This window comes from Antrostomus carolinensis, unplaced genomic scaffold (genome assembly GCF_000700745.2).
Source record: "Antrostomus carolinensis isolate BGI_N321 unplaced genomic scaffold, ASM70074v2 scaffold11715, whole genome shotgun sequence".
Taxonomy (NCBI): Eukaryota; Metazoa; Chordata; class Aves; order Caprimulgiformes; family Caprimulgidae; genus Antrostomus; species Antrostomus carolinensis.
The window spans coordinates 1-13,391 of record NW_010318450.1 but is presented as its reverse complement, the minus strand read 5'-3'; the positions used below and the strand labels follow the sequence as shown (position 1 = coordinate 13,391).

At 46.2% G+C, this 13,391-nt stretch overlaps 1 protein-coding gene across 1 annotated transcript; it reads right to left on the bottom strand.

Annotated features, from left to right (window-relative positions):
• Positions 1 to 253: 253 nt before the first annotated feature.
• LOC104520135 (inverted formin-2) lies at positions 254 to 13,383 on the bottom strand (the record flags this gene model as incomplete). The annotated part of the gene is made up of 15 exons (XM_010168901.1): positions 254 to 312; positions 1,772 to 2,536; positions 3,545 to 3,703; positions 4,577 to 4,679; positions 5,370 to 5,534; positions 6,085 to 6,205; positions 6,840 to 6,910; positions 7,889 to 7,996; positions 8,114 to 8,184; positions 10,115 to 10,215; positions 10,763 to 10,848; positions 10,933 to 11,035; positions 11,667 to 11,728; positions 11,815 to 11,960; positions 13,188 to 13,383. Coding segments are annotated over 15 exons (2,316 nt in total), but the record flags the coding sequence as incomplete, so codon positions are not given.
• Between the last annotated feature and the right edge of the window lie 8 nt (positions 13,384 to 13,391).

Here is a 13,391-nt window from a genome sequence, read left to right as displayed (position 1 = left end):
GGTTTGGCTGCTGCTGACGCAGGAGACAGACATGTAGGCTGCGACCTTGTGCTGAGGGGAGATCAGCAATGACTCCACTCAGCACAAGATCAACACCCTGGAGAGTAAAAATCAGAGTAACAAATTTATTTTACATGTATTTGTGATTAGACACAAAGACAAAAAGCTTAGCTGATATGCTGAATACTGATTAGGTCTGTAAAGTCCCAATGTGGTTAGTTCACACAGAAACACTTTTGCGAGTTTACATACCTCATTGTACCACACAACCTTTTTTTGTTTTATTATCTCCAGTATCAGTGTCAACCTCTGCTTTTAAACAAAAGAGAGACACTAAATATAGCTGATCATGGCAAGGCAAATGTAACAACAGGGAACTTTTTACGATGAAAACATTGTCCAGTAGCAGAGAGAGGTTCCTAAGGTGCCATCCCTGGATGCCCAGGGAGCCCCATGGCTTTTGGGGGAGTCAGTTCCTTAAGCCAGAAATACTAATTTCAGATGTCAGGAAAGCATCCCATCCTGATGGCTGGGAGTGTGGGGTGCTCCTGTGGCTGCAGCTCCTCCTGCTACCTCCTGGGAAGCAAATTTGGGAATTGCTGCTTTGGGAAACCACTTCTGGTTCGTGGCTTGTTTTTCAACTAAGGGAAAGTGTCGTGTTTAGAAATGTAAATAACAACAGCCCTAGGGCATGCTGGCATTAAAAGGGGAAGTCCTTCTGTGGTAGATGCTCAACCCAAGCCATCTTTCTCAGCAGTGGGTATTCAAACCCTCCTTTCCCTTCTCCTCCACCTTCCTTGGAAGGAAAAACATTAAACATTGATAAAAAAAGACTTCCACCACTTTCCTGCTCACTTGTTTGATCCCAGGATCTTCCAGATAACAGGCTTATGACAGTATATTGCATCTTTCTAAAGAGTGACAGACCCATGTGTCTTCCCTATGCGCCACCTCTAATTTTGGATTAAAGTACCCACCCAAGGGTGGCTTCAGCTCGGTAGAGTCTGAGGGACTTGGATGCACTTCTCAGGTTTGGGACCAGCTGTGGATGCTCACCATGAGGTAGAGACCTGGGTGGCTCCACACTGCTGGCAGCCAAGCTCTCTCCTGGCACCAGTGGGGCAGCGCCAGGGACCAATTTGGCACAAACATCAGCAAGATGTTCTTTTTTAATTGTTGGCAGGAAACAAGCCCTCAGACTCTACCTTGAGGACCTGATGTTCAGGAGCCACCTTAGGTAACCCTGGGGCAGGTTTTCAAGTCATTGCAGGCAAAGTGGTCTTGCAAGGAGGCTTAGGAGAGGAAAAACCAAACAACCCCACGGCAGCGCTGATGTTGCTGGTTTTATGTGTTTATAAGTAATTGAGAGGAGGGTGATCATCGATTAAGTACCCAGTCTTAACTGCTCTTAATCACTGCTCTGGAGTCTAATGGAGCTCTTGTTTGCACATAACTGTGCCTTGTAGTTGTCTTCAGCACACTTGACATATGTGCTTATTGCCATCTTTACCGCATATGTGTAATGGCCTTTTAATTATTGATTCATCATTACCCCTTTATAAACTACTTATAAATGTCAAGAGAATGAACAGCGCTTGTGTTTTTCTTTTTAAACCTCTTTCAGGTTTAAAAAAATAACAGCTCCATGAAACAGTGTGGCTCTAGGGGCTGGGGGCATTGGACCTCAAAGTGAGGAGGAACAGATATATACAAATATATGAGGAAGCCTCCCCAGTTTGAGTCCCCGAGGGCTATATATGAAATAGGCTACCTGAGTAGCTTTTGCTGTGCCTCTTCTTCTTCCTCCGTTTCCCAGATGGCCTCTGCTTTTCCCTGTCATTGTGAGTTTGCCCTGGGGGAAGCGTTGCTGAACAAGAGGAATCGGTGGCTGGCTCCTCCGAGAAGGACTTCTCTTGAGAGGTGTCCAACAGCGAGTCTGTACCGGGGTCTTCATTTTCCTTCGCCATCTCTTTTGACTCTGCCCGATGAGCCTCATCGCAGAGAGCAGACTGAGCACCGCCAAGGTCAACTCCAGTCTCGCTCAGCTGTGTTTCTGAGTCCTGCACCAGCCTAGAGCTCTCTGAGCCATCAGCTGGGCGTTCATTGTCCTGGCCTTCTGAGATGGATCCATTGAGTTGGTCTCTCAGAGCAGTGCCCGAACTGCTGCTTGCAAACCTTATCCCTGTGCCTATGTTAGCAGCAGAGAAGGCAATGGGGCTGCTCTTCGTGCTTGCCTGAAGGCTTGCCCAGCTGTCTGTATGCTCCATCCCAGCACCTGGCATGGGCGGACTGGCCCCATCAACTTCCACCAAGCTTACTGAGGGACTTTCTGTCCGGGATTCTGGTGGCAAATTTCCTCCAGCACTGTTTTTAGGTAATGCCTGGTTTGAATCTGAGGCATTTGTAACATCTCCACCCACGTCCATCAGGGCAGTGGTTGAAGGGGGAGTGCTTTCTGAGGGATGGCCATTGTTGTTTTTCTTGGCCTTATCATCGACCTGCTTTCCTGTGTCTTGTGGATCCTTAATGCTCTTTCCTTTAAACAAAAAAATATGCAATCAGCCACAGCTGCAGAGCTGCACCTGGGATCAACCAAGGTGCTTCTGCCCTGGGAGAGGTTACAAGCAAGCAGTTGCCTGAGGAGGGTGCACTGACCCTAAAGCAGCTATGCAGAGGGCAGCACCTCCCCTCCGTATGCCCCTGTGGTCACCCCAGTTGGACTCCAAGGGTCCAGCTCAGCAAAGCCCCTGCTCTGTCTTCAGCAAGTGTTTATGTGTCTTTACTGCCAACCAGTTGATTTTCATGGAAGCCTCACAAGGCTTCTTGCAAGGGTGCCTGAAAGCCTACAGCAGGACGAGGGAACCTGCCTGTGGGGTCCTGAACCAGGTGGGACTGCCAGCTTGGCTGCTTGAGGACTTCAAAACTGCCCATCAGTCAGCCTAATCCTGCCCTTGCAAAGTTGGTTTAGGAGAGCCACAGTGCACAAGTCAGGCTCTAAGGTAGGCCAGTGTCCTTCAACTTATCTAATGTGCACTGACACCAAGGTCAAGAGACCAAAGAAAAGCTAAACTCATGGGCTGACTCCTAAAAAGCACCTAAAGGACTTGCATCCTGCAAATACGGTTTTCTAAACTTTTTTTAAGGGCTGCTTTAGACTCCCAAACGTAGTTGAAGACAGGGTACAGCAGTCTCCAGGGCAGTGACAAGCTGTGCTACTGAGGCTCGCCAGCACAGAGGGGACTTGGGTGGGGATGACACCACTGCTCCATCAGCAGGGTTCTGTGGCTGACCCCTAGGCCGTGCCTCTTGAAGGGTTTATCAGCATGGATGCAAGGCCATGCTGCTCCAATTTGCTGCTAATTCTTGGGCAGACCTGGCTGGCAACAGCTCAGGGCTCTCTGTCCCTCTTCTCCACAGCACTGGCTGCAAAGCCTCCTTAAATAAAACGCCCCAAATGCAAACGTGAAGGCTCCTTGCTTATGTGCTTGGCTCAGGGGCAGATGGGAGTGAATAGCTGCAGGTACAGCTGGGTCTGTGTCCTTACCAGACTGGCTCTCCTCCGGGCTCTCCACAGGCAAGGTTTTAGGAATTGCATCTGACTCGTGTCTGTTCTTTGTCTTTCTCAGCGTGAACCCTTTCCTTATGTCAGCCAGCAGCGCGTCGATGACACACACCTCCTCCTGCTTCACCACCCCCTTCTTAACTGGGATAGAGAGAGAGAGATGGATGTTAAATCTGCCCATGAGATGGGGCAGAAGGAGAGTTTCCAGTGATGCTATTGCCTGGGGCAGGTACTGCTGTCCTGGTACGAGCAACCACTGGGCAAAAGCAAGACCCAGTGCCAGGCCTGGGAGCAGCCCATGATCTGTGCCCCTGCAGCAGCGTATCCTGGCTGAGGACAAAGGGTCTGCCCCAAAGCCTGGATGCTATAGGCTGGCACCAGTGGCACCAGCTCTGCCCAGACTTGGGTCTGGTTGTATCATGACCTTGAAATATCTCCTGTTTCCTATCTGTGTGGGTGGGGGCCTTTTCTTAGGGGAAGGATGGCAGATATGGAGGCAAAATGATCTTGATTTTTTCTTTCTTCTCAGATTCTTCCAATTGTACTTTTCAGATGAACCTTTTGTTTTCATCCAGAGAAAGGCAGATTTAAGCTATCTGCAAGATTTTTGTGACATCAGTAGTCTGGTAAAGAGAGACTATTCAAGTGTATATGGGGATTTTGCAGAGGGAGAAGTCAAATGTTTCTTGTCAGATTTGGGATTCAAAAATTATGTTTAGAAACTGAAAAAGTTAACTGAAATATTTCAATTTGATTTTTTTTTTTTTCCTCTGCTGTTCAGTCAGCAAACCTAAAATTAACTTCTCTGCCCAGCTGCAACTGTGAAAAGTCAATTCTTAGCTATGGCTGTAAGACTCCTAAAAGCCTTTAATCAGCCAGCACCTGGAAACCCACAAAATAAATTACCACTACTGGTCCATTAAAGCATGACCAGCAAAGAGCTCCTGTCTGCTCTCACAGCCAACCTGGGATCACAAGTGCATTTTCTTTTTTGAAGCCCTTTCAGATACTCACTGACTTTTCCATTTTCTCCCTTCTGTCTCTTCCCCTCTTCCTCTTCCAGCTGTTTCTTCCTCTTCTCTGCTTTGGCAGCTTGCTCCTTTCTGTCCTTGTTTTCCTGCAGTGAGGTAAGACGGACATAAGAAGCTTGGCTAAATGTCTGCTAGAAAAGTCAGTGAAGAGAAAGATGATCGGCAGATGGTTGCAAAAGAGGAAGAGAAAATCTGGCCTTATCCTGCATAATAAATAAAATGGGCATGGGGACCTGTCCTGCCAAAAGGGTGAGAGGAACACCACTGGCTTGGCCAGGACTCTGCCACATGCCTGTAGGAGGTGGCAGCAATCTACCTACTCATGTGCAGATCTGCCTGACCTTTAGCTGAGGCAAAAGGGGAAGGTACTGAAGGCACAATTTCCTCCAAATTGGTGGCCTTTTTTACTCTGCATCCCCTTTCTGAGCCTGTTTGCTCAGTTTGGAGTGAAGGGTTAAGTTTTACAAGCCCATTCCTCTAAAACTTACACACTTGACTCCAAAGTGTCTTTGTGCCTCTGCAGCTAAAGCTGGACTGAAATCACAAATCACCAGGGTTGGGGCCAGGCCGTGAGCATCAGCACTGCATGAGAACACACTGGAGCAGGGATCAGACACCCCTTCCCCAGGTGACCTCATGCCAAACACTGAAAGGAGGGGGCTGTAACCAGCATCTTGCCCCCCACTGAGTTCGGGTGCCCATTCCACCCCTGTCTGTCAGCGTAGAGGCATCCACCAGTACTAGGGATGCTCAGCATCATGTGTGAAGATGCCAACCTTCAGGGCTCGGATGAAGAGATCTCTGAAGGTCTTCATGGTGCAAAATACGTCCTCCAAGGACAATTTGCTTGGGTCTTCACAGAGATAATTTGCAAGTTCTTCTCTCTTCCTTTCAATGGTTTCAAATTCTTCTTCCAACTTTCTGGAGGCATCAATGCTATCCTGAAATGCATTTAATATTCACAGTAAAACACCATCCAGAGGACAATGAGTGAAGTGCACTTAAAGAAAAAATGATGTCAATTTAACAGCTTCGAGCAGGGCTCTGAAGCCCTGGCATTTAACTCCAGCAGAGCTTATGGGGTGGGAAGAAACAGATTTGCAGATGATCTTTGCTCCTGGTGATGGTGCTATTGCCAGTTTACGTGTGTTGCTTAAGCAAGACACAGAAAGCTCAATGCAAAGCTTAATCCCAAGAGAAAGGGTTTACCATGGTGATTCACAGAGAGAGTGAACATCTTCACTCAAAGTGAGGAGTCACACAACAGAGTGGAGAGGGCAGTTGGGGCGGGTGCCTTAGGTATCTAGGTTTGGGGTGGAGGTGGCAAATAAACACTGATGGGTTGTGTGGCATCACAGCCTATTTCCAAATCTGAGAGCATGTCTTGCAGCAAGATTTTCCACCCTCTCATAAGCCTCCTCAGCTGCGTATGTACCACGCACTGCCTCTGTGTGTGTAACAGGGGAGACATAAGGGAGCTCCATTACTGACCTGGATGGGTTTCTCATACTGTTGTTTCACATTGTCGTTTGATGATAAGACCTTTCGCTGAAGCTCCAGCAACTTCTTTAAATTGGTACTGGACTCCGTGCGTATAATATCAAGATTAATTCTGAAATCACACAGAATGCCCCATTAATTGACACTCCAGCATCCTGTGCTGACCAAAGAGTGGACAAGTCTGAGCTGGTGGTTTGGTTGTCCCTCTGCTCTGCTTCCCACCACATCACTGAACTGAAACCTGAGCTCTGAACTCTCTATACACTCTAGGCTCATGGAAAACAGCCTCCCTCCACAGCACTCATGAAAAGGCTGCCAGGTCTACTTTGTGGAGTAGATGAACACCCCCAAAAAAGTCCACCCATTCCAAGGGCTGTTCTGCGCCCTCATTGCTCGGCATTAGCTCACTTTCCCTGGTTGAAGACACCTCAGAAATGCTTCTGGTTAGCTGGTCTTCAGAAGCTCCTGCTACCTCAAAGGCAGTACAGATTTTGGTAGGGCCTGGGAGGCAGCATTAACTGAACGCTCTGCACATTTCAGCCCTAAGTGTTGCCAGCTGTAGTAGAACTATTATATATTAAAGGGGTTTCAACATTCATCAAGCAAATCTTTCAGTTAAAATGAAATAAAATGCCATCTTGTTAATGTGCTATACCAGCTGCTTGTGTCCTAATTTCTGGTACATTGTTGATGAGTATGGGATTTAGTTTTGTTTTTAATTTGAAGGAAGTGACACACAATTTTACCCTGCTGCTTTTGAAACATATTCAAGATCCTTTGGCAGTTCCAAGAGGTCCGTGTGGATGTTTTCTACTTCCTAAAACAGAAGAAAGAAAGAAGTGTTATTTTCTGTGTGGCAAGAGCTGAGAGGAAGCTGTGGGGACAAGACACAGGCAGATGTGCCTGGGAAGGATGACTATGCCATGTCCTGCTGCTGCTCCCCTTCTACAGTTTGCTTTGCCTCGCACAGCCAAGCCACAGTTAAAACAGAATGGCATATTCAGAGAGGAAAGGCATTGCTCCCAGGCTAGAAAAACATACAAAAGGGCTGGATGTTGAGAAACATTAATAGTTCAAAAGCAAAGCTGACCAGCTGCTGAGATCTTCTTCTACCCTCTACTACTCTTGGCCATGGGAGGAGGCAGGACTGTGGTTTGATGCAGTCTGACACTTCTTACAGTCCCAGGAGGGTATAAAAAGGGCACGAATCTTATTTGCATGACTTACTTTAATGGCTGTGGTTGCTGAAGCTACTGCCAGCTAAAGTGGGGCTTGAACATGCAAAACTTCAATGGAGGGAGGACCTTAATGAATGAAGGTGGCAGAGCAGAGTATGGAGAAAAAAGTAAAAAAAAACAGCAATGCAGAGAACAGGAAAGCCACGGGGGTTGGAAGTGAGCATGAAAAGCTCAAGCACAGTCTGCTGGAAAAGGGAGACGCAATGGAAAAGCAGAAGGGCTGAATAGGTACAGACCAGCCAGGATGGCTTTAGTAGCCATGTGCTCTGTGGTTTACAGCTGATGATGTGCAGATTGCACAAATACGAAAAAGGAAGTTCCAGCTATTGTGGATAAAGATGCTGGAGGAAAGCAGAAGTCTCAAATAAAGAGTAGTGCCCACAAACAGCCTCTACCAGCCTAAGTGAATTGAACGCTCCCAACTTGTGACCCTGCAGGTAGCTGGGGAAGGATACAAATATGAGCAAGTGGCACTAACTGAAAGCAGAATAGGAGAAATGGTTCATCTCTGACAAAATCCTCCCCCTTCCCTATTGCCCAGGACGTGGCAGTAGTACCTCCAGAATATGGTGGAGAAGTGTAATGCGGGTTTGGTTTGCTTTGGTTTCTGTTAGTTTGAGTAAAGTGCTGATTTTAAACCCATCGGCATCACCCGTGTGACTTCCCTACAAGACAGAAAGAAAGCAGATATAACTCCTGTGACCATTCAATTTACAATCCTAAGGGAGGTCATCCACATACTGTAATGACTGGGGGGAGGACAAGACAAAAGAAGTCCTTACATAGTTCAGAAAGTTTCCAACTTTGAGAATCAGTTGACAAAAGAGTGGCAGGCGATGACTGTTCAGAAGATCTGAAAAACATATAGGACTTTTAAACAAAAGCCTGTGTTACACCAGAACAATTCCTAAACTGCACTGAAATTGGGATTCTAAATTTCACCAAACCAAATCTGATATTTCAGATTTGCAGCCCAATGGCCCGACCTGCAGAGGAACTGTTTCTACATAGATTCAATTCCATGAGTTGGGCTTAATAAAAGTTTTTGTAACTTATGTTTCTTTCTTTCTTGACATCTGGTCTCTCATTGCTAATGGAAAATAACCTGGAGTTGGACCCTCCTCACTAACAGCCATCAACTCGCTGCCTTCCTTGGAAGTTTACCCTGGTGTGGGCGAGGGTAACTGGGTTGCAATTTTAATCTTGCAGACTGTTCAGCTGTGCAATGAAACCAGTTCTGACAGCCCTGCAATTATCTGCCAGCTGCTAAAACCAGACATGCTTGCTCTGTTCTTGGTCTCGCATGGTGGAGGTGATCATCAGGGCATGAAGGGTACAGACTCTGTCCTTGTTCTTAAGATGGGGTGCTGCAGTGGTGTGCTTTCTGAGGCACTCAGCTTTGAGGCAGGGACAGCTCTAAAAGGACAACTGGGCTGCTAGAAGAAGCTTTTTTTGGGAAGTTTCAATTTAACCCATCAGGCAGCTGTAATGCCAGGCAGAGAAACCCCTGGCAGGAGTTGGGGGAACTGGCTCCATAGGACAGGCAACACTTGACAGTGCCAAGAACAGCATCCTGCTCTCAGTGGACTGGGACCTGAGGTTTCTGCCACAGGAAGCTGAAACCTATTGCTTAATATCTCCATGTACTCAAAAAATTGGAGCATCAGCAATTTATAGCTCAAAATAACAAACTTTTTCTTCTGGTTTGATTTGTAGGCATGTGTCCTGGTTTCAGCTGGGATAGAGCTAATTTTTTTCTTAGTAGCTACAAATAGCATTGTATTTTGGATTTAGTATGGGATTTGGCATGAGAAGAATGTTGATAATATACTGATGTTTTTAGTTATTGCTAAGAAAACGAGGACTTTTCAACTTCCCATGCTTTGCTAGTCTGCAGGTGCAGAAGAAGCTGGTGGGAGCATAGCCAGAGCAATGGATCCAAATTGGCATTTGGATATGCCAATGGGATATTCCATATCATATAACATCATGTTCAGAATATAAATGAGGGTTGGCTGGAAAGCTCACTCTCTCTTCTGGGATTGGGGTTTCTGGATTTGCTCTCCTCTGGGATCACTAGCTGGGAATGGGCTGGGCATTGGCTTGCGGGTGGTGAGCAACTGCACTGTGCATCACTCATTTGTATGTTCCACTATTACTATTATTATCATTATTATTGTATTTTTTATTTTATTTCAATTATTACATTTATTGCAACCCATGAGTTTTCTCACTTTTACCCTCTGATTTTCTCCTCCATCTTCTGGTCAGAGTGAGGGGATGTGTGGTGTTTGTCTACCAGCTAGGTTAAAACTACAACAGCAGAGAAAAACTAAAGCATCACTACTTTCTACGGGAAGTTTGGGGTGTGCTTCTCTGGCAGCAGAGAAAATTGCTGTGTGAATGTCTTAATGTGGAAAATAATAATCCTGGATGAATTAGCTGTAATGGGGCCAGGTCTGCTGTTTAAATTCAGCTCCTTTCAAAGGGCTGCCAAGCTTCCAATGCTTCACTGTTGTCAGTGTTCCAGAGGGATACAGCTGCTCCAGAAAAAGAGGCCCGAGGGTGAGGGAAAATGACCCCTGCTCCTATTAAGGGCTTTGACCATCAGTGGAGATACCTGAGGCTGCATCCCGTATTCTGCAGCGAACCAGTGAATGGACCACAGGGAAGTTTTTGGGGGGCTGGGTAGACTCACTGCAGAACTCCAGGGGATTTTTTTTTTTTGTGATTTACAGCTTCCTGTCATAAATACGATCCAGAAAAAAGGTCAAGTCATTTACCTTCGCAGGCTCTCCGGATGGCTTCAGCTTTCGGCTGAATCATGTCCAGCACAACGGTGGTCTCTTCACAGATCAGCATACATTCAATGCGCAGCTGGTAGCTAAGGACAGAGATTGATTCAAAGCTTAAAGGCACTGTGATCTTGGCCAGCACAGCCACCCTCTTCCCACATCACTGGTAAGTCAGGCAACCCCACAACATGGCTGTGAACCGCATCCGCATCGAACCAGTGTCCGTGGCTTGTGGAGGGAGGCCAGAGGTTGCTGCTTGCCTTGGGGACCAGTGGGGATGTAGTTTCTCCTTACACACCATGATCAGCAGAGAATACTGTCCATCCTATGACATATGGGTTCCTCCTTCTTGGCATTGCGTTTGGCACTGCCTTTCAGTAAGTTACGTGGCTTCCCTGGGCAGGTCTGACCCTGGGCCAGTTTCTGCTACTTCTGAGGGAGAGGAAGTGCTGGACCAGCAACAGCCCTTCCTCTAAGGGTAATGGGGAAGGGCATAGCTCTTGCGGAAGGTGGAAGGGGGAATCTACCAGCTATAGCCATCGGTATCTGTCTGTGAGGCTCCTATAAAGAAACTTAATCTTCCCAGAGATAAACCCAGAAAAAAATTGGGCTGAATTTCATGACCAACACCCTTACCTTGGAATCTGAAGGAGGAGAAGATAAAACTGATCTGCATTTGCAAGCTTTGATTTCTCTTCTTTGAAGGCCTTCAGGTTCTCTATCTAATGAGAAATAAAGAATCAAGACTGCAGGACTGCACTGCGCATACAGCTCTGTGAACTAAGGGTACCATTTTTCCTCCTGACCTCATGCTTTTCAGGCAGCAGCTTCAGCAACTGCTTCAGAACCTCAACATCAAACTTGGTCCGGTCCCCGTTCTGGACCATGGCAGCCACCTCTTCATTGGAGCTGCAGGGAGAAGGAGAAGCAAAGTCAGCTATCACCCAAAGACCACTCTTCCACAGTCACATTCTACCGAGACATGTATCTGTGCAAGTGCTCCTTGTTTTCTCTAGTGAGAGCCACAGTCATCCAATAGGAAAGACATGTCCCTGTGATTAACTCAGACTCAGGACCTGGATCTCTGCTATGCCCTAAATTTTGTTTCTGGCTCTGGTCAAATGACTCAAGGTCAGAGATCAATCCTGTAACTCAGATGACTGTCTCTGGGCATTTGATTAACTTAAAAATAAAAATTAATTCTTAACTTCTCCATTAGCCCTGTTTTGAGGAGCAGTTCAACCTCCAGAGGTGTATCACAGCCTAAGTCACCCTAAGAGTTTGTGCCACAACTTTATCTGTAACAGGGAGATGTAATGCCTTTTCCAACTTACAGGGATGTCGTAGGTAAAAAAGCAATTAAACCTCTAAACCCAGTATTTTAAAGACAGTATGGGACAAACTGGGAAATGTTCAGGTGTTTCAGTAACACAGACCACCAAGCACGTTGGCTAGAATAGATTTCATGAGGACCTTCCAGATACTATGCAAAACCTGCTCAAACTTTTGTCAACTGTCACAAAAACTGGCCATATCTTACCATTTAAATTGCTTCAAAAATATGTTCAAATTGAGACTTTTCTTGGAGTCCAAAAATGTGATCTTCATTAAAGAAAAAGAAGATATCTCATATTAGATGGGCTGTCTGCAGTGATCTTTATGCAAAAGAACGAGAGGGATCTCCTCACCTCCTTCGGTTCTGCCTTCACTGGTGCGGCCGTTTTCTCCTTGGGGGTTGGTTGTGGAAAGCAAAACAGCTGCTCTATGCTTGTGTAATTGGGCTCTATCGTTTCCTCGCTGCTGCTGCTCACTGAAGCCCACATTGAGTGACTTTCTGAAAAAAGACAAGGTGTTTGGACCGTCTACAGGGTCAGCTCAAAGCTCCTGGCTTTTGGGGCAATGTGTGTTGCTAGAAGGAACAATTCTCAGATGAATGAAGTAAGAAAAGATGTATTAGTCCTGGACAAATGCTAATTATTGAGGAGGGACAAGTCCCACAGGCAGGATGCAAAGGACCTGAAGGGTAGTTAAACCTGGTGTTTTACCCCAAGATGTAAGGGGTAAGGGGATGCAGCACTGGGCACACAGAGGCCACACAGACCCATCCCACCCTAGGCCACTGCATTCTCCTCCACACTCAGTATGAGAAGGGTCTCAGCCACTTCTTTCTAGTCCCATGGCTGATGTTATTTTTGCTTCCTTGCATGCTAGCTGAGGGACTGGCCACAACCTGGACAATTTCTGACTGTGGCCTTCCTACATTTTAATTTTATAATCAAGCCTCCTTGTATAATGCTGGCTACAGGAATGCTTGAATTAATTCCCACTGCACCTTCTTAAACATCTTTTTTTTAAAAAAAAAAAACAAAACCATCCAAACACGCCTGTAGAAGTCTCTACTGAAACAGTCCCCAAAATTAACTGCTCTTGTGATTGAAAACACACCTTATTTAGACTTCACCTATGCCAATTTCCAAGCAGTGGATGCCTTGCTTGTCTAGGACAAAGCTGACTTTGCCTGTCCTGGCTTCTCACTTTTCATGCTCCTCTTTAGATCTACTAGGAGAGGGAAATGTGACCCAAAAATCAAGAGACAAGTCAATGATTCTCACAGCTCTCTAATTCTTTCAATGTCCTTCTTGAACTGTGATGTGATCCTTACCTGCACTCTTTACTCATTACTTTAATATACACAGATGCAAGTCTAGATGAACTGGGGAACCAAAGTTGAGGGAATACAGATCAGGGATTGTTCAGAATTCAAGCCTAAACCATGTCATGGTGGATTAGGGAAATTTTCCCATCCTTCCTCCTTCTTTTTATTTCAAAGGATTTTAGTTATAAACAAGCTGTTCCAAACTACTGATTGAGTTGGAATGATTATTGTATCATACCAGTGGTTTCAAGATGCTTTCATTTAAGCTCTGCAGGTCAGATGTAATGGAAATCAGGGAAGTTCTATATCTAAATGGAGTCAACCACATGTGACAAATTCAGAGATAGTGTTTCTTTCCCTGGGTCACCCCTAAAGCAGCAGTGATTTTATGCCAGAAACACCCACCTCTCACCACGTTGGAGGGCAGCTTTTGCCAGTTCAGCTTCTTCATTCTCAACGTTGGTGTCTTCACTGTCTTGTGGGGAGGCCTGACTGAGCCAAGAGGGCAGCTGAATTGGGAGGCCACCACGGCTTCTATATGATCTCCTGCCATGCCAGGAAGGAGTGGTGGAGGTGGGGGGATACCCCCCATGCCAGGCAATGGGGGTG